The sequence below is a fragment of the Sciurus carolinensis genome, chromosome 3 (genome assembly GCF_902686445.1).
Source record: "Sciurus carolinensis chromosome 3, mSciCar1.2, whole genome shotgun sequence".
Taxonomy (NCBI): domain Eukaryota; kingdom Metazoa; phylum Chordata; class Mammalia; order Rodentia; family Sciuridae; genus Sciurus; species Sciurus carolinensis.
Genome location: NC_062215.1, coordinates 140,090,530 through 140,116,730, shown reverse-complemented (window position 1 = coordinate 140,116,730; position 26,201 = coordinate 140,090,530). Strand labels below are relative to the sequence as shown.

Here is a 26,201-nt window from a genome sequence, read left to right as displayed (position 1 = left end):
GATACAAAATATATACCCCAAAATCATGCCCCAATTCCCACCTCCTCCAGTCACACCTTACCACTTCAGTTACCACTCAGTTAATCTCATCGGGGATTAATTAACTGATTAGGTTAAAGCTCTCACAACCTAATCATGTCTCATCTGAACCTTCTTGCATTGTCTCACATTGAGCTTTTGGAGGACACCTCATATGGAAACATAACACTAATACAAATAGCTGTCACCAAATTTCATCTGAGGGAATTGCATTTTTGGAGAAGTATGTTGATAAACCTTTGATAATGAAAGCTAAGACACTAAGAGTTGTAAATGGATGACATTATTCTAAATACAATGGAAAATAGGATTTATGGCTCCATGAGAGAAAGATCAGAAAATGAGACACAGTAAGAAAATGGCAAAAGGGCATTTACTTTGAAATGAGCTTAGTGAACTACTTAAGTCACTATAAAATCCACTAAAATTTCAAAATATTTAATGTGTAGATTGCATAGAAAGTGATGAAGAAGTTGAGTTGTAAATCTGAATGTCATGGGGGAAAACAAATGCAATCCCCAGTAACCTGGAGCACATCCTTAAAAAGGAGAAGACAATTAGGTCTTGAAAATTTAAAGAAACTGTGGAAGGTTATGAATTACATCACAGTGAGAGAACTGGAACACAAGCCAAGTCAAACCAAATCTCCAAGAACTAGAAATCCATTTATCTTGCAATTCTAAATAGTGAGTGGTATCACTACCCTGCTGAAGCCTCTTCATGTCTCCATTGTCCTGGAAATAACATCCAAAATCATTAACATGGGATACAAGAATAAGTTCAGCTTAGCTCCTGTCCACCAAACAGCACCATCTCTCATCTTTCTTCTAGTCACTGGGTTCCTTTCAGCATACCATGATCTGCATAGATTCTGGCTTCAATATTTATTTCACTATTTTATTAACCACAAATGTTTTCCTTTTCCCATTTCTATGTGATCCTGGATAACAAGATCTCACCTTAAATTTTTTTTGCCCAGTTGGATTTCCTAACCTTCTAGAATAGGCTTAATCTCTAAGATTTATGCAGTTCCCAAGCATTCTCTGGTTGCCATTTTATAACATTCCTCATAGTTGATTTTAATTTCATATTTCATTTCTTCTAAGTCAGAAGAACAGAGGCCATGTCTATCCTGTTTACCATTCTAACACCAATACTTAGTACAGTGCCTAGATGTGATAGAAGTGAAATAAACTAGCATGGAATAACTGAATTATAGAAATATTGGATGACTTCAGATTCTAGAGAAAGGTTTAAAATGGTCCATACAGATTGAGTTATAATATGACAACCTCATTCATCAATCACAAGGTGGTGTTTGTCAAATGAATAAAAACAACATTAATTAAGCCACTTGCAAATATCAATAATCTAAAAAGCAGAGATGTCACTTTCTATTATTTATTGCATGCATTATAACTTCATTAATCTAGTCATTATCTATCTAAAAAGAATGCAGATATCCCATTTTCTGACCACTCCTTCTATGTTCATATAGTCAAGTTTGCTTGCTCAATTACTCGAACTTTTTTCATATCAGAAAAATTGCAGAAGTTGCCTAACTTTCCTGTCTACTCCTTTACGATCTACTTTACACTCAGCATCAGTGATCATGTTACAATATAATCCAGTCTGGCCAGGCTCTCATTAAACCCTTGAGAGATTTCTCTTTGTACTTACAGAGCATTAAGCAAAAAATTCTTAATATGATTTGAAAGACTTTACATGATCTATAAGATTGACCCTGCTTACTCTGCAGAATTCATATAATTCAAGTTTCATTTAGCAAATATTTTTGAATACAATGTGTGATAGAACTTCCCCTATATTTTATGAACTTTTTCACTGCTGTGACTAAAAGAACCCAACCAGAACAATTATAGAGGAGGAAAAGTTTTTTTGAGGGCTCACGATTTCAGAGGTCTTAGTCCATAGAAGGCCAGCTCCATTCCTCAGAACTCGAGGTGGAGCTGAACATCATGGCTAGAGAATGTGGCAGAGGGCAGCAGCTCACAATATGGTCATCAGGAAGCAGAGAGAGAGAGACTCCACTTGCCAGATACAAATATATACTTTAAACCAAAATTAACTTATGCCGAAATTAACCATTTCTTCCAATCACACACACCCCACCCACCTCTAGTTACTACTCAGTAAATTCCATATGGGATTAATTCACTGATTAGGTTGGGACTCTCACAATCCGATCATTTGTCCTCTGAATCTTCTTCAATTGTCTCACATGTGAGCCTTTGGGAGACACCTCATATCCAAACCATAACACCCTACTTGTTGGGGATGCAAAAGTCCTGCTCTCCTAGAGCTTGCATTGTGCTCCAATGAAGCTGTCATGTCTCTTCACTCCAGCTCCCAACTACCATCTTTTCTCTGGATTCCATCTCATTAATATACTCTTGAGAAGTCACCAGTGGATGTCACATTAAAACTCAACTGGTATATTTTCCACCCTCGTTTTACTTGACCTCTCCAAAGCCTATGACAAATTGCCTATTCACTACTATAAACACTCTGAAGTCTTAATTTCTACCAACCTAAATATCAATGATTTTTTTCAATCTCTGTAAGAGTTCACCCTCAACTCTACCTAAGCAAAAGATGACAATAGTGTCAAGGTAAGATGAAGCCCTAAGAAAATGAAATATTTGTAAGAGTGAATGAAGAAAATGATAAGTAGTTGCCTGCCCACTTCATTGGGTTGATTAGCTCTGTACTTACTCTATGTACTCAAGTACAGGAAGACTGTACTCTTCCATGGAAGTTTTCATAGTTACCTATTTATGTAATTACCTAATGCATATCTTTGCAACTAACTCTGTTTCCCTTGTAAAATCCCTAAGACTTGGTCAACATTTTTCCCAGTTTCTTCCCTGGGTATCTCAGGTCTGACTCAGGAGCCATTCAACATTGTGGGATAAACAAACATACAATTCCATCACATTTGCATACTCATCTACATACCTTTCTCTGTGTAGTTGTGTCACTGGGTATATGACACATGGACAATAAGAAAGGTATATTAATGGCCTTAAATTAATAACAATAAATCAACACATTGAATAAAAGCTATTAATGAATTCTTTAATCCCACTGCAATATAATCTTTCTTATTTACACTGAAGACCATTGATTTGTTAAGTATTTGCTATCTTATTGTTCTAATGAATCCTTCCTAATTACACTCTAAACTTAAAAACTAAAAAAAACTCATAATCATTTAAAAATTGCAGCATAAGAGGATGTAAAGGGAAGTTAGATTGAAAGTGAAGAAAATTAAATATGACTTTTATACAAAGATAAAAATTGTTTTCTTACCTCCTTGTCATGAGGTGTTTCTTCAATTGTTTTATCCTAAACTCATTAAATGTTCTTGTAACAAGTAATGTGAATCAAGAAAACGACATGCAAAGCCATACACTAAGAAGTTTTTTATACTTCCTGTATAAAATCACTTAACACTAGGTTCTGATATATATATTTTAGTCAAGGATATTAATAAAAATACTTTTAAAGTAATTGTAATTTCAAAAATGGTCTATAAAATTCTTTTGGTAGCACAGTTTTTTGTTTTTGTTTTTTAATTCAAAATTTCAACATATAAAGTCAGTATTGGTTGATGAAAGAAGGAGAATGTGCGTCAATACCCAAGTTTTTTAAGTTACACAGGTGCACAGATATTTGAAATATATTTCCTCTTATCTAAGTTTAGATTTAGGTATTAAAATTTTAAATAATTATGCACATAATGTAAACCATGATTTTTGTAATAAGACATGCATTCAATACAGTTTCATATTTCTTCATACATTTCCTGATTTGAAATCTATGCTACTTAATAATTTTGTTGTTTTTTTAATCAAAAGTCAACCTATTTTATAGAAATGCAAAGTAAATCAGATCACCTGGAAGTAAACTATCATGCTTCCATTCCAAATTGCTTCTTTTTTTTTTTTTTTTTTTAAGGAAATGACTTACAATATGGTAGCAGTATTTTCCTTATGAGTGATTAAAAAAAAGACTCATAAAATATGGTGTTTAACCTAATGTTCATGAATGGGTTTTGGAGAGATTCTTGGGTCTCCTGAAACTATGTGTAAATCAACTGTGGTATAGGCTTATGAACATTTTTCTGGGAAGAAGAGCTTTAGTTTTATCTACTTCTCAACAATAAATCTTCAAAAATATATGTACCAATAATATGAAGGAAAGAACTTACCCTTACAAGACTACAATGAACTATGTAATGAAATTAAGGAGACTTTAAATCTGCATTTTATGTAAGGATTTTGTGAGAATGCTAAATTGAGGAAAACAATAAATTCAAGATTTATTGTAAATGACACTATTTAGCATTTCATTGCTCAAAACTCATAGTAACTAATTTGATAATTATCAATCTATGACTGATATAACTTTTAATGGGTATTTCTATAGAAATCATATTTTAACGTGGCTGTACTGACTGATCACCACCTCATATGCAAAATTTCAGATGTATTAAAATGACTAGTCAACTGGTTTAAATCTGCCTCAAATCTTCTCTGAAATAAAATGAAGTAAAAATAAATGCCATTGAAAGAGTGAACCACAATCTTCAGTGCCATATGGAGATGCTCTTGGTCTCTGGACAGATAATATTACTTAAACGTACATTTTTATGAAATTCAACTTTCTGCCAAGTGGCGACGGATAGTACAGTAACATGAGAGCATTTTGTTGCTATGTCAATAAAAGCAACATTCATTGTCCAACACTTACCTTTCAATCAGATGACAATGGAAAGATAATATTTTATTAGAGAATAGAGAAATAGAACTTGCTAGAGAAGGAGCTTATTGTTATGGAATGTAAGCCTATTAATGTTGTAAATTTATCTTCACATATGTCATATAAGATGCATTATCACCCATTAGATGCAGGTATAAGTTAAACATTAATGGAGCTATTGTTGATATCTTTTCACCACAATATCCTCCCAGTTGCATGTGCTGAACAGAGCTCTTCTGACTAAATGGTGGACCACTCTAAATGATGTGCAATTAAGAAATTGTTATTCTGCTGCATTAAAGGATAAGCCAAATGTGAGGAATTAGCATCCATTTCCAGTACAACTTTGCACGTGAGAGAATGTGTGCAACAAGGAAGTAATTGCTTACCTTATAAATACAGTTTAAGAAACTGATATTTACAATACATATCCTCTAGCTTGAGGATTTCTTTCAGCTCCTTGTAATCATCTTGACAACTCAAAAGGTAAGCTCATTCTTACAGAACATTGAAACTTCAGCTTGAAAACATTAGATAATAAATCTTTTCATATCATTTTCCAGATCTCAAAAATAAAAATACCTGTCTTGTAAGAATTAAGAGATATACTTAGTTTTGTAAGATACAAATGCTATGTAAATATTTTAATACTATCGCTAATAACTAAAGTTGACCTACTAGAAGGAAATGGTCACGAAATTAACCATGAATTTCCACCAATTGCGCTGTTTCTGTCTTCACCTGTTCACTGAATCACTGAATTGTACATCACAAATTCCCTAAAAATAAAGAAGTCAATTACATAACTTATAAAAAATGTTTAAAACCTCTAAATCATTAACTTTCATTTGCTGAAATGGAAATCACTATTTAAAATTTCAACCAAAATTATGGATTATAAAGAAAATCACTAATCTACAAACAAAGTGACTTAGTTTCATTTAAACTCCTGTGGGAACTACCTTGTTTTTCTTAATTTTCTGTACTTCTTTAGTCTATATAATTTTTAAAAAATAGAAAAAAAACCTTACAATACACTTAACATTAACACAAATCCATCTATTTACACCTTTTAAAAAATATCTACCTTGTTCTTAAGTTAGGAGTAACTTCTCAATCCCCAGTGTTTGGGGCTGGTGCAGTTGGATGATAAGTGTCACCAAGATTTATCATGGCTTCTAATTTCGACTTTGACAACAAGGACCAAAGCACATAAAACTCCTTTGCTTTGTGCACACTTCAGTAGAGAGCAAACAACACCTGTAGAGAGGAACTTGTAGATTACAAGTCTTGTTTAATCTTCATGTTATGACTGTCAAATTCTGTACATAATGAAAATGAGAATCAGGGAAACTAGGATCACACTTCAAGAGTCAGAGTCAGAATTTTAAACATTTTCCAATGAAAGTTCTGTGTCCCAAATATTATGCAAAAGTTGCTTTAGGTATGATTGGTAATTCATAGTCAATTATTTATGAGGGGGAAAATGACCACTTTTAATAAAATATTTTAAATTTTTATAAAAAAATGAATTTCTGAAAAGAAGGATTAAGCTTTGTAAAAGAAAGAACTCATTCACTCTGTCTATATTGGTGCATCAGATTAACAATACTCTTTGTATACAAATAGTTGTAACTGTCATGGTATGATAATTAACATCCTTTGGAAAGAGTTCAAGACCAATCCACTTACATAGAAATATATAATATGACAACTAATATCACGTTAGATTTTAGGGGTATTATTATGTATTATGGCAGCATGGAGCTTATAAGAAATTATGTTCTAACTGCACTATTGAATTAAATTTGAAAGCTATTTAAAATATTTCCAGTATTTTACTCAAATTTAGCGTATATTCCACTACCAGTAGTTAAGAACCAAAATGTAAGGCTTTATTTTGCTAGCTACCTCAATAATGCCCCCCCAAAATATAGCTACACTCTCATTGCAGGTATTTTAGTCTTTCATTGGAGAGTTAAGATAGACATCTTGGTCGTAAAGTTAATATATAATATATTGCTTTTGTATTAGTTTTAATTATCAAATAAGATAAATAGTGGACTGAATAAATTATGAAACATTCTATCCAGCCAAATGAGGCAAACCTTCATGTGTTTATTAAGTAAATAAAACAAGAATTAAAAGAACCCATTAAATGTTTGTAAATGCACACACATATACAATACAATAAGAAAGAGAGTCTTTGTGAGTATGTCTATTTATATATATCAGGTCTCCAAATATCATTGGCTTTCAACTTTCTTTTCTCTTTGTTCCTACCACTTGAAAACCTCAAATTTTGCATCAGAGGGCTGGGGTGTAGTTTGTTATTTGTAGATCACATGCTTAGCATGCACAAGATCCTGGGTTCAATCCCTAGCACCCCACAAAAAACTTGAATCAAGACAAAATTTATTAATTTATTCTAAGGCATGATGATTTGGGTAGTTGCTATACTGACAGGAAGTGATGGGAAATACAAAGATAGCAAAAAACTAAAAGACAATAATGTAAGAACACAAAGTACTCCACACCCAAGGTAATAAGAGCAGCAGCTGCTGTTAAGCAAAACACATAGACAGAAGAAAGAGGAGGATTCTCTCCCCTACCCCAACCTTGCTTAGGTGCTCCCTGATGCACTGTTGCCATCACCGCTCAGTATTGTCCTTGGACTCCAGGGTGGGTCTTGCCAATTAAAGAACTTTTACACAGGACTTCCGTCCTATTCCACAGGGATTTACCCTACCATCAGAAATGGTAGTGTAAGTAGGTGCATTCTTCATGTATTTAGTTTTAAAATTGTAATATAATTCAGCATCATTCGTTGAATGCCCACTGTGCATAAAGCATTTTCTATGCCCTTGCTGTATGTGTAGACAAAGAATGACATCATGGGAAAAATTTTAAATATTTGAAATCTAGTATTATTAGTCATTGTGTCTATAAAGCAAATCTTATAAACGAAAGTCAAGATTTATGAAATGTAAATTAGATAATTTACATAAATTAAATAATAAACTAGTTGCATAATCTCTTAAACAATTCACTATGAAAATATCTTCTCTTAATAATTAAATGTACTGAAATTTAAAATATGAAAAATTTTATAATGCATATATAATATACAGTAGGCATTTAATATAGTTGAATGCAATTATAAACACCTATGCAAGTTAAGGAAGATAGAATAGCTGAGAAAATTGATCTATATGGAAAAAGAAGGATGAAAATAATCCAAAATAGAGCTGATAATGTACAAGAAAGATGAAATAAGAGACTGTCTTAAACGGTGTTGACTTTCTGTTGTGGGAGTGGGTAGTTGGGATTGAAACCAAGGGCTCTCTACCACTGAGCTACATCCCAACCCTTTTTGTTTTTATTTTGAGACAGAGTCTGGCAAAGTTGCCCAGGCTTGCCTTGAACTTGAGTTTTCCTGCCTCAACCTCACTAGTAGGTAGGATTACAGGTGTGTGCCACCATGCCCACCAGCCTGACACTCCCTTTTGCCCATGCTCTTATTATATGTATTTTCATTCTGTTCCTTTTTTTTTTTTTTTTTTTTTTTTTTTTTTTTTGTGGTGCTGGGGATTGAGCCCAGGGCCTCGTGTTTGCAAGGCAAGCACTCTACCAACTGACCTATATCCTCAGACACCATTCTGTTCTTCTTAAAGTTAATGCATAACAGCTTAGAGCCCCTTCCTTCCTTCCTTCATTCCTTCATTCCTTCCTTCCTTCCTTTCTTTTCCATTCTACAATTTGGGATATTGAATCTAGGGTCTTGAATATGCTAGGCAAGTATTTTTCACTGAACAATATCCCCAGACCTTTTTATTTTTTATTTTGCTTATTTTTATTTTTAAGTTGTTGAGGCTGCTCTTGAACTTGTGATTTTCCTGATTCAACCTCCTGCATCACTAGAATCACAGTCCAGCCACTCTGCCAAGTAACCTATATGGACTTTCTATTTACAGATTTTAGTCTTTCCTATCATTCTTTGTTCTTTCCCTCAAGTTCCACGGCATATCTCTCCCATCTTATACCAGACTTTCTTTGTTACCCAAGTAATAAAAAGAACTCTAGTCAAGACAAAAAAACTGAAGGTTAGAGAAACCAAGTATGGACATGGACACCCATCTTCTAGATAACAGGATAAAATTCCAACTCAGATATTTACAGGTGCCCAGCTCTTGTCCTGTGGTCTTTCTTGCCTTGTCTTTATATGGGAAGCTCTAGTTACCCCGTGAGTGGCTGCGTGTCCAGATCTATGCCATAAGAGATAAGCACAGATGTGTAAATAAATCAATTAAATTCTTATTATAAACTTGTGAACATTTCCATGTAAACACGTTGCATGTTCAACAATGTAAGATATGGTTTTTCAAAAAGTAATGTTATCAGATGCAATCTGTATTTGACCCTATGTTACAATCACTGTAAAGAAATTACAGTAATTTAGAATTTACATAGGATGAAATCAAGGACAACTTTATAGTTTTATGGTGGTGGGGGATAGGAAAGGCTGTCATTTTAATCATCTTAACCAAAATGTTCACACTGGCAGGGAGTGTAGCATCAGAAAACAGAGTTGTGGAATATTTATACTACTGATTCATAAAACTCACACCTGATTGTGAACTGGCTTTACTGCTATCACTGCAAAGATATATATCAGAGGGAATGGTCAGACCTGTTCCCTAAAATGTGGATAAGATGTTTTCTAAAGGCTTCTTCCTTTAAACTATCATAATAGAGTAATACACTGAAATCCATTGCCATGGTTTATTGTAGTTTTTCTTGCTAAAAGGGATTCATGATCAAATAATATTGGAAAATCTGAGTTCAATAAAGTTAAACAGGTGTTTAGTTTTATTTGATATGTTTTGGTTTGATTTTACTGCAGGGCTCCTCAGAGCCTTTAGTATGTAAATGCACACTGTGAAGCTACAAGACAGTATTTTTAAGGAGGCATTTACCAAATTCAATGTATGACAGAAGTCCCTCTCCTCATTTCTTTTTCCTTCACTCTTTTTTTTTCCCCCTCCTTCCTTCCAACACAGAGACAGGAGTGGTTGGGAATTATTATTGCTTAAAGGATCTGCTGTCACAGATAATAGAAGTAGAAATGACTGAGAAGTATTGTGCGAAATAAATGAGTAAAATGCTCAGAACGTAATAGACTGGATGGTGCTAATGACATAAATTGCAAAGAACTACCTTTATTAATTCTTTACACAAAGCCAATAGAAACCATGGGTAGCCAAAGATAGACATGAAAAGCATTTCATCCTAAACTAATTCTACCTCCTGGTTCTAACTCCAAAAAATAAGTTTCATAATGAATTTTAAGAAAAGTACTAGACTAAGCTCTTATATGAGGCTATGATTAAAATAATAGCTCCTGGAAACTATTTGAATTTGTAAATAAAAAGAACATCAAATTGCATTGAGCTGACTATTGAATCTTTTGAATTTTTTTTTTATTGTAAACAAATGGGATACATGTTTTTTCTCTGTCTGTACATGGCGTAAAGGCATACCATTTGTGTAATCATAAATTTACATAGGGTAATGTTGTTTGATTCATTCTGCCATTTTTTCCCTTCCCCCCTCCCCTCCCACCCTTCCCCTCCATCTATACAGTCCTTCCTTCCTCCATTCCTGCCCCCCTCCCTAAACCCAACTCCAACCCTAACACTAACCCTTCCCACCCCCCATTATGTGTCATCATCCACTTATTAGCGATATCATTCTTCCTTTGGTTTTTTGAGATTGGCTTATCTCACTTAGCATGATATTCTCCAGTTTCCTCCATTTGCCTGCAAATGCCATAATTTTATCATTCTTTATGGCTGAGTAATATTCCATTGTATATATATATACCACATTTTCTTTATCCATTCATCAATTGAAGGAGAAAATTTCAGACCAATATCCTTAATGAACATCGACGCAAAAATTCTAAACAAAATTTTAGCAAATCGCATACAAAAACATATTAAAAAGATAGTGCACCATGATCAAGTGGGTTTCATCCCAGGGATGCAAGGTTGGTTCAACATCAGGAAATCAATAAATGTCATTCACCATATCAATAGACTTAAAGTCAAGAATCACATGATTATTTCGATAGATGCAGAGAAAGCATTTGATAAAATACAGCACCCCTTCATGCTCAAAACACTAGAAAAAATAGAGATAGTGGGAACATTCCTTAACATTGTAAAGGCCATCTACGCTAAACCCATGGCTAATATCATTCTAAATGGTGAAAAACTGAAAGCATTCCCTCTAAAAACTGGAACAAGGCAGGGATGCCCTCTTTCACCATTTCTATTCAATATCGTCCTTGAAACTCTAGCCAGAGCAATTAGACAGACCAAAGAAATTAAAGGGATACGAATAGGAAAAGAAGAACTCAAACTATCCCTATTTGCTGATGATATGATGGTATATACTTAGAGGAACCAGGAAATTCCACCAGAAAACTTTTAGATCTCATAAGTGAATTCAGTAAAGTAGCGGGATATAAGATCAATGCATATAAATCTAAGGCATTTTTATATATAAGCCATGAATCTTCAGAAAGAGAAATTAGGAAAACTACCCCATTCACAATAGCTTCGAAAAAAATAAAGTATTTGGGAATCAATCTCACAAAAGAGGTGAAAGACCTCTACAATGAGAACTACAAAACACTAAAGAAAGAAATTCAAGAAAACCTTAGAAGATGGAAAGATCTCCCATGTTCTTGGATAGGAAGAATTAATATTGTCAAAATGGCCATACTACCAAAAGTGCTATACAGATTCAATGCAATTCCAATTAGAATCTTTTGAATTTTAACTGTATTTTTTTCTAAACCAATTTGCTAGTACCAAATTAATGGGAAACATTAACTATTTCATTACCTGCTTAAACAGAAGACATTTTGTGTGAAATTTGTATTTAAAAAACTCTAAGTGAAAAGAAAGCACTCTTTTACTGCCTGAAATTTGGATATCTCTATGATGAGGAACAAGCCACCCACTCATTCACTTTCCCCAGAAAGGTGACAATCAAGGCTATATGTTACAATCATCAGGAAAACTTTTTAAAAAAATATCTCTTTGTTACTCCCAGAGTTTCCAAGTCTTGGGTAGGAACTCTCATTAGTGGTTTTTAATTTTCAGTGAAGTCATGATTGAGGCCCACTGTCCTAAGATGAAATATACTATCCAGTACTGACAATTTTTAAACATAAACAATCAAAAATAATTAAGACCACAGGAATCAATAAAGTATAAAGAAATTTTATAAAATTATTTCTTTAAATCAATTTATAATTTATACATTATTAACTAACTGTAAAAAGGGTAGTTTGGGGAGCCATCCTTATCTAGTAGAATCAGACGTGGTTGAGCCATGGGACACTGAGGCCTGACTCCCAGGAACTGGCAGCCATGGAGGATTGTCCCAGATCACCAGGGAGTATGTGACCCTGTGTGGGAGTGGTTCACTGTCTGGTTATATGATAATTTCCCTGAGCAAATGGCTCCCCTAACTCCACCACATCCTGTTCATCACAGAAGAAGCCCCTCCTGGTCTTGGCCCCCTTTACCTGTGACTATAAATAAAGGAGTGGTGGGCTACTCCATGTTATTAGAGAACAGACAAGTTATGACCCCATCCCTCATGCCCTCTCTCATTTAAAGAGCATTGGCTCTTGTGTCTTTATTGTTTAGATAAGTTTATGGGTAATTAATTGATTTATAGCCAACATCATCCTCCGGCAGTTAACCCTTTTCTCATCCACACTGGATATGGCTGGAAATCCCCTACAGGGCAGAAAACAGCACTTTGAATTACTCTCAGTTTAAAAAAAAATCAATCAGAAACAAAGATGGTTTTTCTGAAACACTCTCAATTCTATAAACAAAATTCTGATCCATTTATTACATACTGGTAATATTCACTTTACATATTAATATTATAGATGAAAACTAAATAATATTTGGGGTATACTATATATATCTACCTGCCTATTTAAAATAGGCTAAAATTTATGGGATAAAATGTTAGGGTATGGGAATAGAAACAGAAATAATATCATACTTCAATTATCAATAATCAACAAATCAAATACTTTAATATCACATACATATAATATTATTTGTACACTCAATTTTGATCATGCATCTAAGTACACATACATTTCTGTATTCATCCATTCATTCATTCACTCATTCATTTACATGACTTCCCCCCAAAGTCATTACCAATAAATCATATATTATTTCTCTCTTCATCTTGAGAACAACTAGGAGGTATTATTTATCCCACATTGTATAAATGAGGAAACTGCAATTACAAAGTTACTAAGTCAGACATATTAGAATCAATATATATTTAATATATATGAATGATAGAGAGATAGACACATACAATAGCTTATCTGTACACTGAGACTGAGCCTTTATTCTTTCTTTCCAAAACTTCTCTATCCAAAGCCCTGTGTAAAATGAGCCAAAGTACAGATACCCTTTTACTTGTCATTTAGGTATAGGTGGTACCTTAGTTCCCATTCAAGGATGAATATTAAAATATAGATCTTTTGAATCAGAATTCCTGTCAGTGGTACCTGGAATTTTCTATTTAAATTTGTTTCTAGTAATCTTATGATCAACAGATAGAGAAACTATTGTATATTATTGCTCATATTTGAGATCTAATGAGTTTGGATCTTAGTGATGCATTAAAGAAAAGACAGACATAATATTTTTAGGGAAAGAGCTAATATATACCCAGTTACACTTTCCTTTCTCTGATATAAAGAAGTATCAATACAGCAGGAATTGTTGACTTACTCCTTGTGTTCTTAAATCACACTGAATTTTGCTGAGAAGCAAGCTACTCGATGCTTTAAACACCATATTTCTTATCCATAAAATATAAATAATGATATTTCTGTCTCATTAGGGCATTGTAGGATTAAATAAAAGTAATTTTTTTCTTGCATGGGGCAATGTCTGATATCTTAAGAAACATACTCTATATTCCTATTGTTATTAAAAATACCAGAAAATATTAGAGGTCAGAAAGAAAAAATAGTTCTAATTGCCAGTGTATCTTATTTTCCCAAGTATTTTTTATCTTAAATAATTGTTGTTCTAGAATAATTTCTTTTTTTCTCCCCAAACTCCATTAAAATTTGGATATTCTCATATTTCTCAACGAGTGCTAGGGACCAAATCCAGGGCCTTGTGCAGCCTGGACAAGCACTCTGCCACTGAGCAATACCCCAGCCCCTCTCACTAAAATCTTCTGAACAGTTCTCTGTTTTTTTTAAAAAAAAAAAAATCTCTGAGTTATTTCTACTTTAAAATATGGCAACTTGACTTTATCCCTCTGCACCAGTTCTAGGGTGTGTATGCCAAAATAAAGTGCTCTAGCTCAGGATTATTGGAAGTTAATACTGTATACTATTTTAAGATGAGAATTTTGTAAATGAATGATATGATTGGCTCATATCCTTAGTAATTATATAATATACAATAGAAGATACAATTCATAGACACGGTTTTAAATTTAATTCAAATAAGTAAAACGATTTGACCTGTTGGGGAAAAGTTAAAGCTCTAATCCAATCATTAATACAATCTTCTTTGCAATAAAATTTAATGCCTGTCTACTTCCTTGGTGCCTAATGATGAGACTAAATAATGTACATATTTTATTTACATATTCAACAATACAATGCTCTGTTCAGTGAATGATGTTCTTCTGCCACTTGGTGGTGCTTGCCAGTTTCAAAATTTGTTTCTTGGTAGCACTATAACACTAAGTACATGGTAAGGAGAACAAAATCACAGCATTCCCATTGGAAAGGCTTTGCTTCAAACTGTTTAATAATTTAAAGAACCTCTGTGGAAGCAACTGTATTTGTTAACCAGTCACAACCAGTAATTAACTCCTTTGGAGTTTTAAATTACTTTGGGAAAAATGTCTTAGGAAGAATACATATTACTAGAAAGCATGCCAAAAATTTACTTAGCAAAGAATTCAATAGCAGTTTTCCTCTGCTAAGAGGTTCTGTACGGTTCGACTTAAATAGCCAAGCCCTGAAATCTTTGCAGGTCTCATTTCATTATCATAATTACTGCATAAACACTTTTAAGGACTTTTGCCTTTAGTTTCAAGCATGGCTTATTTTCATAAGCCTGATTAGTTACCACACCAGCCTTGTTATGGATAATGACATGTTCTTAGTCTGTACTGCGGAGTTGTTATAGCTTGATTTACATTAAGTTTATATTTATGTTGCTGTCTCTACTGAAAGGCATCTCTGATTCCTTGCTTTTGCAATATCGGTTGGCAGTTGTATCTACTGGGCATTTCGTTTCCTTAAAGAATTTATCTGCTCTGTCTAGAAGCCGATTTTCTGATGCCGCTAACGTCTGGTCAAATTGATCTGTTTTAATGGAGTCTTCGTCGGTGAGGAGTGAGATGCTACTGACTAGAATGCTGGGATCCGCTGCTTAATTGCCAGGAGTGAGAGACACTAAGATTCAGAAATCTTTGGAAGTGGGCGGGGGAGGGGGAGGTAGTCTTAGGATGAAGGCGGAGATGCAAGATAAAGGGATGGGATTCACATAGGAAAAAAAAAAAAAAAAAGGATTTCTTTGAGGCACCGAGGTGCTGCAGGATCACATCTCTCAAAGGAGAAGTTAAAAAACAAGGAAGTGGGAGGAGGTCGGAGGTTAAAGTACTTAAAAAGACTGCTGGGGCACAATTTGTTTTTATGGTGGTGTGGTGTCTGAAAAAGACAGATGCTCCCCGTTTTCAAAGTATACTGGTGTCTTTTTAAAGTGATTAGGAACAGACACTAATTGCTTGTTAGATGCTGTCAAACAACATTGTGCTAAATTCTGGGGATATGGAAGAAAAGAAGAGAAAGGGGAATTTAAGAAGAGAGAAAAACACAGGCTACAAGGGTTTCTGAAAGAGAAGGGAGACAGAGGAGGGAGGGAGGAACACAGGGAGGAGGATGCGGAGAGAAGGGGAGAAAATCCTGAATCATTCAACGCTTGCACACACACACACACACACACACAGAGAGAGAGAGAGAGAGAGAGAGAGAGAGAGAGAGAGAGAGAGAGAGAGAGAGAGAGAGAAGAAAAAAAGAATTTTAAAAAAGAAAAAAGGAAAACTCCTAGTTGTAACTCTTCCTTGTAGGGCATCAAAAACACTGACTGCAGTAGTGACCGAGTCGCAGGAAAAAAGATGCTCCTCTCCATCCTGTCCCAGAAAGCTATGGGTCCTAGCGACTAAAACCCATTAGGCTAAAGAGTGTGTCTAACTGCGCGAAGAATGCAGCAGGCAGAAGGCGGGTCCCGCTACGCCGTTTGCCCTGTGCCGGCTGGAGCGAAATAAAGAAACGCGCAGGGCCAGCGACTCCTGCCGATTTAGACCTTCTAACCTCGCCAGGTCACTGGTGATCAAGCAGAGACCTGCGTAAAGCGCCCAGGGCTACTGCCTGTGCTGCCCAAGTGAGCCCGCGGTTCCCGGACGCTGCTTCCCTGCGGAGGCGCCCGGGAACCCACCCACTGCTTATGCAGAGGAGCCCTTCCCTTCTTTTGAGACCACCTGTCCCGACTAAATCTGACCTTCGAAACACATCTGGCCGCACGGCAACAAATAGGCTCTGGGCTGGAGAAGAGCGTATGATGGGAGACAGGGATTCAAACCTTCAGTCCCTCGGTTTGGGTCGGAGCTGCGGGAGGCCAGGAAGGGGACTGGGGGAAAAAGACTCGGAAGAGGAAAGAGCCTGCAAGGCTGGCTGGGCCAGCGCGGCGAGCAGCCTCAGGGTTGCGGGCTCCTGTGGGCAGTACTGCTTCCAGGCCTGCCAGAGCTGTTCTCACACTCACACCATCGCTTCTCACCCTCTTTCTCTCGGCTACTGTCTAGAGAAACGTCCCTGGGCTCTCCGCCGCGACATTCCCAGTCTTCAACCCCTTACAGCTCAGGCGGCGCGCTCCCTCACGCTCCAGCGCCGGGCGCCCGAAGGACGCCCTCTTCTCCATGCCCGCTTTCCCCTCTCTGCCCTGCTTCTGCGGCTCTTCTGCCACCTCCGCCCCCACCATCTCTAGCTCCTAGAAGACGCCATCCAGCCGCGGCGGGTGCTTACAGCCCCGGGTCACGCATCTAAGAGAGGCGCAACTCTGGACCCTGCGCTCGGTAGGGGGCGTCCTGGAGCGGAGAGTGAGGCAAGAGGTATAAAAGAGTGTGGGGGTCGCCCGCCCTGAAGCCTGAGCTTCTTCACAAGAACTATCCGCGCCTAGCTCCATTCGGGCTAGAGCCTGGCAAGCAAGCCCATCTGTGGCATCCGCGGCAGCCTCCTCCTTGCACCTCCTCGCCGACCCCTCCCTCTCGGGACCTGCATCCCGCTCCACCAATCAGAGTCCGATTGCCGCTTCCCACGTGATCCCGGGCGGGCTAAGGACCTGCTGCTTCCCAAACGCCAGAGGGATGCGGGCGGCAGAGCGCGAGAGGCGGCTGCTAGGCTGCGGGGCGCCTTGACTCTCCCTCCACCCTTCCTCCTTGGGCTCCTCTCCTCTGCCTTCTGGACTTCTGCTCCTCTACTTCTCAGAGCCCCCTCCTAATGGCAAGAGCTTTCCGCATCTCCGGCGTTGCTTCTCAGCGGAGGACCCTCTCACTCCCGGGGCTGAGCCGGGTCACTGGATGTTGCTGAAACTCTCGAGATCATGCGCGGGTTTGGCTGCTGCTTCCCCGCCGGGTGTCACTGCCGCCGCCGCCGTCTCTGCTGCCGCCGTCCGCGGGATGCTCAATAGCCCGCTGCCTGGTCCCCGAAATCCTGTGTTCTTCAGAAGCTGTTTGCTGCTGCAGAGTTGCGAGAACTAGTCATGGTGCTGTGGGAGTCCCCGCGGCAGTGCAGCAGCTGGACACTTTGCGAGGGCTTTTGCTGGCTGCTGCTGCTGCCGGTGATGCTACTCATTGTAGCCCGCCCAGTGAAGCTCGCTGCTTTCCCTACCTCCTTAAGTGACTGCCAAACACCCACCGGCTGGAACTGCTCTGGTAAGCCCAGAATCCGGCCCCCAACCGACCCCCTTAACCCTCAGAAGAACTCTCCCATCCTGCATAGACCGCTGTGTCTCCCCAGCTTCTCATCTCCCACCGCCCCAAACCTGAGACCCCGTACCTCCATCCAGAAAAACACAGGGAGCTGTTCCAGCCATCCTCCCCCAACCCCCGGGAGTGAAGGGGGGGGGGTGCCGCTGGGATGGGCAGAAAGTGCAGGTGCTGGAACCTTTGAATGTTTGCACTTAAATTGGAGCCTCGAGGATTTTGAGAAATATTAAACGGGATGGTCTTCTGGGTTCATTGAAAACAGTACCAACCTTAGGGGAAACACTAAACCAGAACATTTCCCATCATTAAAAAGTCTGACTAGGATGAGCGAGAAATAACTTTATGAGAAAGAACAAGGGAGAAAGCAATAAATCAAATGGTGACTGCAGAGGAATCGCTGGTTCCTGGCAAAAGTGCTATGAAAGTGTGATGGTCTCGAATTCAAGACCAGATCATATAGATTCTAAACGAGTAGGTTATAGGAGAATCAATTTCAACATCTCTCTCTCTCTCTCTGTCTCTCTGTCTCTCTGTGTCTCTCTCTCTCTCTCTCTCTCTCTCTCTCTCTCTCTCCTTCTCCCCCTCTCCCTCTCTCTCTTCCTCTCCCTCCCTCCTCTCCTCCCCCTTCCCTCCCTTTCCTTGACTGCAGAGGACATTATATTTGATTTTGCAGTCCAAAGGTACCCTTCCCCTGCTTCCCTAACCTCCTGTGTGGTGGAGGGAAGTTGAAAACGAGCGCTTCACAAATTTCCCAGGCCGGAGTAGATATGACCCAGGCTGGGCAGGCTCACACGCAGGTGGACAGAAGGTGAACCAACCTCTGTGGGCTCTGACTCCTCCATTTCTGGACTGGGTTTGGAGTAGGTCGGTTGTTCCTTTTACTTGTCCGGGTCCCTTCAGAATCTGAAAGCAAGAGCTTTGGCAGGCTTCACTCTGCTAAAGCCTGCTAATTAAATAGGACCGTAGGATGGGAGTTGCTGCACTCCTAGCATTTCAGTATGACAGCCTGTAGTATACCGGGTGGAATTGTGGTGTGATTTCATTGGCATTTTAAACTCCATTAACATGCCTGGGTATTGTCCCCTAGGTCTGATCTGTTCTAGTTTTAGCAAGTGTGCATGTAATTTTTTAACTTCTGTAAATATAATTCTGCTACAGTGAAATCTGGCTCTGAATGAAGTGACTTTCAGGGATGTATGTGAGCCAAAGTGTATATAACTTTTGAGAGGAGATGACTAACTGTAACTTATAAGTGAAAGAATATGTAGTTTTCGGTTGTTACTGATGTAAATTCCAAGATGAAATTTATTATGCTTCCTTTTAATTTATCCTTTTTTTAAAAAGTTGAGAATTGGAACACTGTTACATTTGGGTCAATAGATCTTTGTTCTGTTTTTGGTAATTCTAAATTTGACATTTTATAAATTTCATGTTTCTTTAATTTATTCTTTATTCTTGTTTCTTTAATTTATGCATGGTTGTAAGCTATTTTTGAAAGAATAAGTTCCACTTTGCAGGTGCCTTGTCACTTTTTAGATGCTTGGTTACATGAACATTAAACAGTCTTCAAAATCAGTTGTTTCAAATGTTGATGGCTTTTTAGTCCAACATGACTGGTTTTCTTCATCCATAACTGTAGTATTATTTTAGGAAATAGCTAATTTAAATGTAAAATTATCATTGGCAATAGAGAAATTCATTATTGGCCAGATATCTTAAAGGGATCTGCACAAACTGAAAAGAATGAACTGGTTTTCCAGGCAGATTGTCAAGAACTTGGCATCCCCCTCCTATCCTGTTAACTTGGAGGTGATCAATCTTCATTTGAGCCAGACAGACCATCACAGAAAACACTGTGCCTGTTTATCTTTATTATTGGGGCTTTGTTTCCTCTTTGTCTGGAGAAATTCCAAATAAGGGATAGTTTCAGACCTTAAAAACAATGATTAAATATGGAGAAATGGTAAAATGGCATTCACAGCCCATCACCAGCTCTTCAGCTCTTTTCCAAAATGTTGAGTTTTGGAGATACATGTTCCACTCACTTAACAAAAAAGCAAAAAGAAAGAAAGAAGCTAGATAGCAAGTGTCAAACTTTCATTCACTGTTGTCAATATTCACCAAAGCTAACACGCATTATCAAAAGAGGCTTTTGAAAGAGATTTGACTACAAAATAACTGTAAAGAATGGAAGTGACTGTTGCTCACTTAACTAGCTTGTGAGGTTATTGGTAGAGCATTGTCCTAGTTGAACAGATGTGGTTGTTGGAATTAAAATTTAGGAAATTCAAATTCTTTTAAAGATTCAGGGTGATCCTTTTTGACAAAATCTAACATGTTTTAATGACTGGAGTGTTCTCTTTGAATTTGAGGTTACGATGACAGAGAAAATGATCTCTTCCTCTGTGACACCAACACCTGTAAATTCGATGGGGAATGTTTAAGAATTGGAGACACTGTGACTTGCGTCTGTCAGTTCAAGGTAAGATGTCTTTGCATCTTCAAATTCATTAAAGGGACTACGAAGCAACCTTTTACGACCCATCACTCATTGATTTATAGCTATATGAGCTAAGAGGAAAGCTGGCATCAAGTGAATGTTGGCAAGAGAGCCAACAAATGTCAGGAAGATGTATACCTCTTGAAGAACCATGTATGCCATAGTTATCAATGCCACTAGAGATAGACAGCTTTGGATTGTGTGTTTTTTTTTTTAATATGCAGGAAAAATTATGTTTCTCTGACCCTTCTAGCATGCATTTTGTATGTCAAGAGACTGGGGGTAGAAGTCAAAATAGTTGACCAGTAAAAAGTATGGATCTGTATAATTTTGTTCGTTTTGACTAGGACTGTCGTATTTTGAACTTATTGTTCTTTGTTTTAATGGTGTTGGTTTTCACTATCCTGTCAATATGATTAAACTTTTAAATAAACTCTGATTAAAGTGACTTTGAAACTACTGATCTAGTTTTGAAATTATGGACCTTGTTAATTCATGTTAACTTTTCAGTGGGTACCATGTTGAATTAGAACTGAATCTCTCAGGAATCAAAATAAGTACATTGCATTGAACTGCAAGTCATTTCATGAACACAAGAAAGATTTAGTTGGGCTGGTGTTGTAAAGTTTTCAAATATTAAAGCACAGAAAAAGTTGCATACTAGGTGTCATTGAAACTAGATTATTAGTATCTCTTAAAGATAAATCTGTCAATGCTATTTTCATCATTTAATAAATGTTTCCCGTGATGTAAATTATAAACCTCCTTTTCCTTTCAAAATACTCATCTATATATACCTTCAATTACATAGATGTGTGAATATTCTATATCCACCTTTGAGTATTATTGAGTTACTTTTTGTCAGGGGTGGTACCAGGAATTGAACTCAGGGGCACTCCACCACTGAGCCTCATCCCCAGTCCAATTTCGTATTTTATTTAGAGACAGGGTCTCACTGAGTTGCTTAGCACCTTGATTTGCTGAGGCTGGCTTTGAACTCGTCATCCTCCTGCCTCACCCTCCTGAGCCACTGGGATTACAAGCAAGCACCACCGCACCTGGCCATTGAGTTACTTTTTAAAATATTCTTTGTCATCAAGATAAGATTCAACCAGGAAACATGCATATAAACAAAACTCTGTATGTGAGATAAGGAACACTTTCCAAGATTGTAAGTAAAAGGAAGTTATAGAACAAATAAAACGTCAATCACAATTTCAGACCTAAATATCTGATTTAATATGAAATATTTAGAATTGAGGAACTTCAAATATTTTAGACTGAATTCAACCTGTTACTGAAACAGATAAGGGAATTTATATTTCAATATAGTTTGACTTTTACATAGGCTAAAGGCTTCATAGACTTTATTTTCTTCATTCTACGAAACACAATAAAAGAAGTGCTATTTGTAAAGTGCACCACCTCCTGTGGGTGGTTACTGCTGTGACTATACCACAGTATTTAAGACCATACTGTAGTGTTAAAAACACATTTAATATGCATAGACTTCCAAAGTCTCCACTACACTGAGCAATGTAATTATGTTCTTTCAATGAACTACAAGAGAGAAATGGAGCTTGAGAACTCCCCAATTCATACTTCCCCCAAATGTTAACTAACAGGTAAAAAAAGTTGGACATATCACTAATTGAAGACCCCCCCCACATAGGATTTTCAGAAATTTTTCCCTTTAACTTTGTGATTCTCATAAATTTGTCATATTTTGTAACCAAGGGTAGATATAATAAGTGAACTCATAAACAGTAAAAAATGAACCAGGAAGAACATTCCTTAAATGGAAAGTCATGGTTCTTGAGGGGAAGGGAAGAATAGATAGAACTCTAAATGGATGAATACTACTAAATGGAATTGTGTTTGATTTGCAGCTGCCACAGAAGATTCTGGTAAAATTTTTATCAAGAAAGATATTTGTGTTTTTTATACTTTTGTCATTACTTTAAAAAACTCTTGAGTGGAATAGATTGTAGAGGGTAATGAATGCAAGTTTTAACAGAAAACTAAAATGTAACTTTGTAAAATATAAAATATGTAAAATGTAAATTTAAAAAAAATTTTAAATTTACTATATTACTACTGCTATCAATGTGTGCTTTGTAATACTTGTCAACCTGGCAGAAGAAAATAAACATCTTCCTAGAAGAAAATTTAGATTTTGCCTATACCAGGAGTGTAGAATGATATATGCAGTAATGAATTTGCATATACCAGGAATATAGAATATATACAGTCTTCTCATAGCATTTTCACATGAATTTGAATTTTTTGTTTTTGTTTTGTTTTTCTGCCCTATTACCTGATGAAAGATGAGAAGTTCTGAAAACCTATTTTTTTACATACTATTCCAAATCTCTGTTTCCCTTGCATCTTCAGATGCAAGCATGAATTCTTCCATTCAAAATAGGATACAGACTGTAGTCTTTCTTGCTGAGAGATAATTTCAAAGAGAAATGGGCATATATACCTATAAGCTATAACGTCTTCCAATTTGTATTATTATTGACCCACTTCAGTGAACATATATTAGGCTTCATCCCCCCGTAGATGATTTAAAATAAATTTATTTCTACCCTTTAAAATATGATCACACTTATTTCTTATAACTGGGTAAGAATTATTCTTCTTTTAAATATGGATCAATCAAAGCTCATAAATATAACTAACTCACAATTAAGTGTTTATACTTGAGTAAGAAGCTAGATCCTGACACCAAATGCAATTTTCCTGAAGATATTAGATATCCAAATGAAAATATCAATAACAAAAGTGCCAGATTTTTGTGGACAACTCTTAATATCCAAAGCAACAAAGACTGAGCATCCCTAATCCAACAATACAAATTTCAAAATGCTCTGAAGTTGTACATGATACTCAAAGAATTTTTGATTTTGGAGTATTTTAGATTTCAAACTTTTGGTTTAGGGATACTTTCAGGGCAATGTCTTTTCCAGTACTCTAAAATCCTCAAAACTCTAAAATATGAAACAATTCTGGCCCCAGGCATTTTTGGATAAGAGATACTCAACCTATATAACTATTTCTTAAATGATGATATAAATTGCAAAAATTGCAGCCTCTTGCATCCTACCTTCCTGTCTATACACCAAATGATATGTTGGTCAGTCTGGTAAAACAATTATGAAGGTAAAAATTTAAAGACAGTAGATGGGTGAATAATAGAATGAGAGAAGAAAGAAGGAAGAAAAGAAGGAAGGAAGAGATGGAGGAGGGAGGGAGAAATAAAGAGAAATTTGGATATAGTTATTAGTACTCATCTTATAATGATCAATAATCACCTTATAATTTAAAAATATGATGAAGCCTTGTTTTCAGATTTTATCTAATTCAAGTATTAAATATTTTTATTTAACAAAACATACCTTAGATCTACACGTCTCATTACTAGGGCTATATAACAAATTGCCCAGAGCTTAGCAGCATAAGACAGTGGATTTTTTTTTTTTTTTTTTTCATGAATCTTCAATTTGGGTTCATTGGAAACATCTCATCTCTGCTTCCTTTGTCATTAGCTGAGTCCTCTCAAAGGCTAGATGCTCTATGCATCTCAGGGTTTTAACTTGTATCTGAGTACCAGCTGGGGACCTTGTTTTTCTCCATGTTGATCTCTCTATATGGGCTAGTTTGGCCTCCCTCAGAGCACAGAGGCTGGCTCTTCAGGGAAAATATGCTAAGAGAGGAGGGAAACCACTTAGAGCTGTGTCTTTAAATGACCTAGCCCAGGAAGCCTCACAGAGTCACTTTCGCTATAGTCAAAGGCTACCCATTCTTAAACAGTAAAAGTTTTACATTTAAGGAAATACAGCCACAGGGAAGTAAAAGTTGCTTAAGGAATGGTCAAAGGACTGCAACATATGCAGGGTTTTTTTTTTTTATCTTTTTTCTTCCTTGGAAGAGAAATATACCATATCCCAATCCATTCTTCCTAAGCCTTTGACAACTGGGAATATAACTGAATTCACTTAACATCTGTTGAACACCTTCTACATGCCAGACTCTGAAGAAGGTGCCGACAATATATAAAACATAAGTCATACATAGCTTCTAGATGCTGAAATTTCAACTAAAAAACTCTATTAACCAAATTAGCAATAAATCATATGAAATACTTTTAACATAATTTTTATTCCTTTGTAGCAAAAATGAATTCCTTATATTCCATTATTATATCAAGTTATTGAATCTGCTAGTGTGGTAGATCACTGATTTCATAACCAATGAAAAATTTTGGAACAAAATCATTCTATTGAAAAACACATATTTAGAAAATAAACTTTAAGATTTTAAAAGCATCTTAGGCAAAATAAAATCACTTTTTTCTCTGTGAGGAAGTTTGTACAACACATACATTTATGGACCTAACCATCTGGGCTTGAGTCTTGTTTTTTCTTTTATCAGCCAACTAGGTGGCCTTTAGCAAGTCACTACCCATCTGAATTTGACCCTTCATCTAAAATTGAATGGTTTCATCATTAAAATTAAAACTATTTCCAATAATTTTATATATTTTAATATAGTATGTAGATAGTATTTAGCATTTTTTTCACGCTTACAGTTATCCTTTTTTCATTTTTTTCCTCTAATTCCAGGAATTACGTGTTTTGGTGTTAATGTTAGCTGTTGAATGCTAGTTAAAATACATGTCATAAGAGTCAAATAATTTACATTTCTTTTTATAATGAGATTTTCAAAGTATTCCATATATTAAAAGCATAACTTTATTAATTCCCCAAATATCCCAGTTAACCATTTCAAAAGGAGATACTAAACTATAAATTTGTTAAATTTTTAATTATTGAATAATATAAATAAGGTCTACATCAAGACAGGGAAATAGGAGGACGTAGGACTTGACCCCACTCTTAAATGCAAATGATTCAGAGTATGTTCCCTCCTTGTGTTATTCATGTTGTAAACGCAAGTCATGGTACTAAAGGCCAAAAGCATCAGGGTGATAATCTACAGTTAAGCTTTTTTCAGCTCTGTACAAATCTCCCCTTGGCTTGTGCATGGAACTTGGCAGCTCTTGTTTTAGAACTGTTCATATTTGGCTTACTACATTTCTCAGAAAAGACATATGAACACTTTATCAGTTTATTCGATATTTTAAGATGCATATCAGAATTGTGTAATAGCACTTGACAGAGATAATAAATACTTTCCCTCCCCACTCCCGTCCACTGACTCTTATTTTGAGTATTCTACAGAAGTACATGAGAATGCCAAATAGAGAAATTTTAGGGATAGGACAGAAGAAAATGTGGGCCCAAATAATCTACACACAAAGTATTTTCATTGGGAGTGAAAATAGAGATTAAAAGACAACCAATGGCAAAGAATGTCAGGATCCACACATGGGTCGAGCTGTCCACACAAATTCTGACTCTCATGTGTCTACTGAAAGGGTTAGCAAGTCTCTTGACCATAATGTTACCAGCTATTTCCTTCTTTCTGATCTCTCCTTCACGTGCTCAGAGTCCATGAGTCCATCGTAGTGTTAGCGAGCCCCATAAATCCTGCCAACCTTCTCTCATCCCAGGTCCTGAACGCGCAGCACATGTGTGTATCAAGCACCTATCTATTCGCTTGCCTTCCTGGCCATAGTTCTGGCATGAGCACGAGTCCCCTTTATTTGTCTTCCCTTCAGCACTGCTCATTGGAAAACTCAAGTTCTTCACTGACATTTTGTTGTTGCTTGCCTTCTGTCTTG

General features: G+C 36.6%; 1 protein-coding gene across 2 annotated transcripts in view; it reads left to right on the top strand.

Moving 5' to 3' along the window:
* The first annotated feature begins 17,341 nt into the window (after positions 1 to 17,341).
* Tmeff2 (transmembrane protein with EGF like and two follistatin like domains 2) overlaps positions 17,342 to 26,201 on the top strand; it is a 242,901-nt gene continuing 234,041 nt past the window's right edge. For both annotated transcript variants that reach the window (XM_047547711.1, XM_047547710.1), the window contains exons 1-2: positions 17,342 to 17,898; positions 20,325 to 20,434. In XM_047547711.1, coding sequence (XP_047403667.1) covers positions 17,727 to 17,898; positions 20,325 to 20,434 — 282 coding nt within the window. In that variant the 5' untranslated portion in view covers positions 17,342 to 17,726. The remainder of the gene's footprint in view (positions 17,899 to 20,324; positions 20,435 to 26,201) is intronic.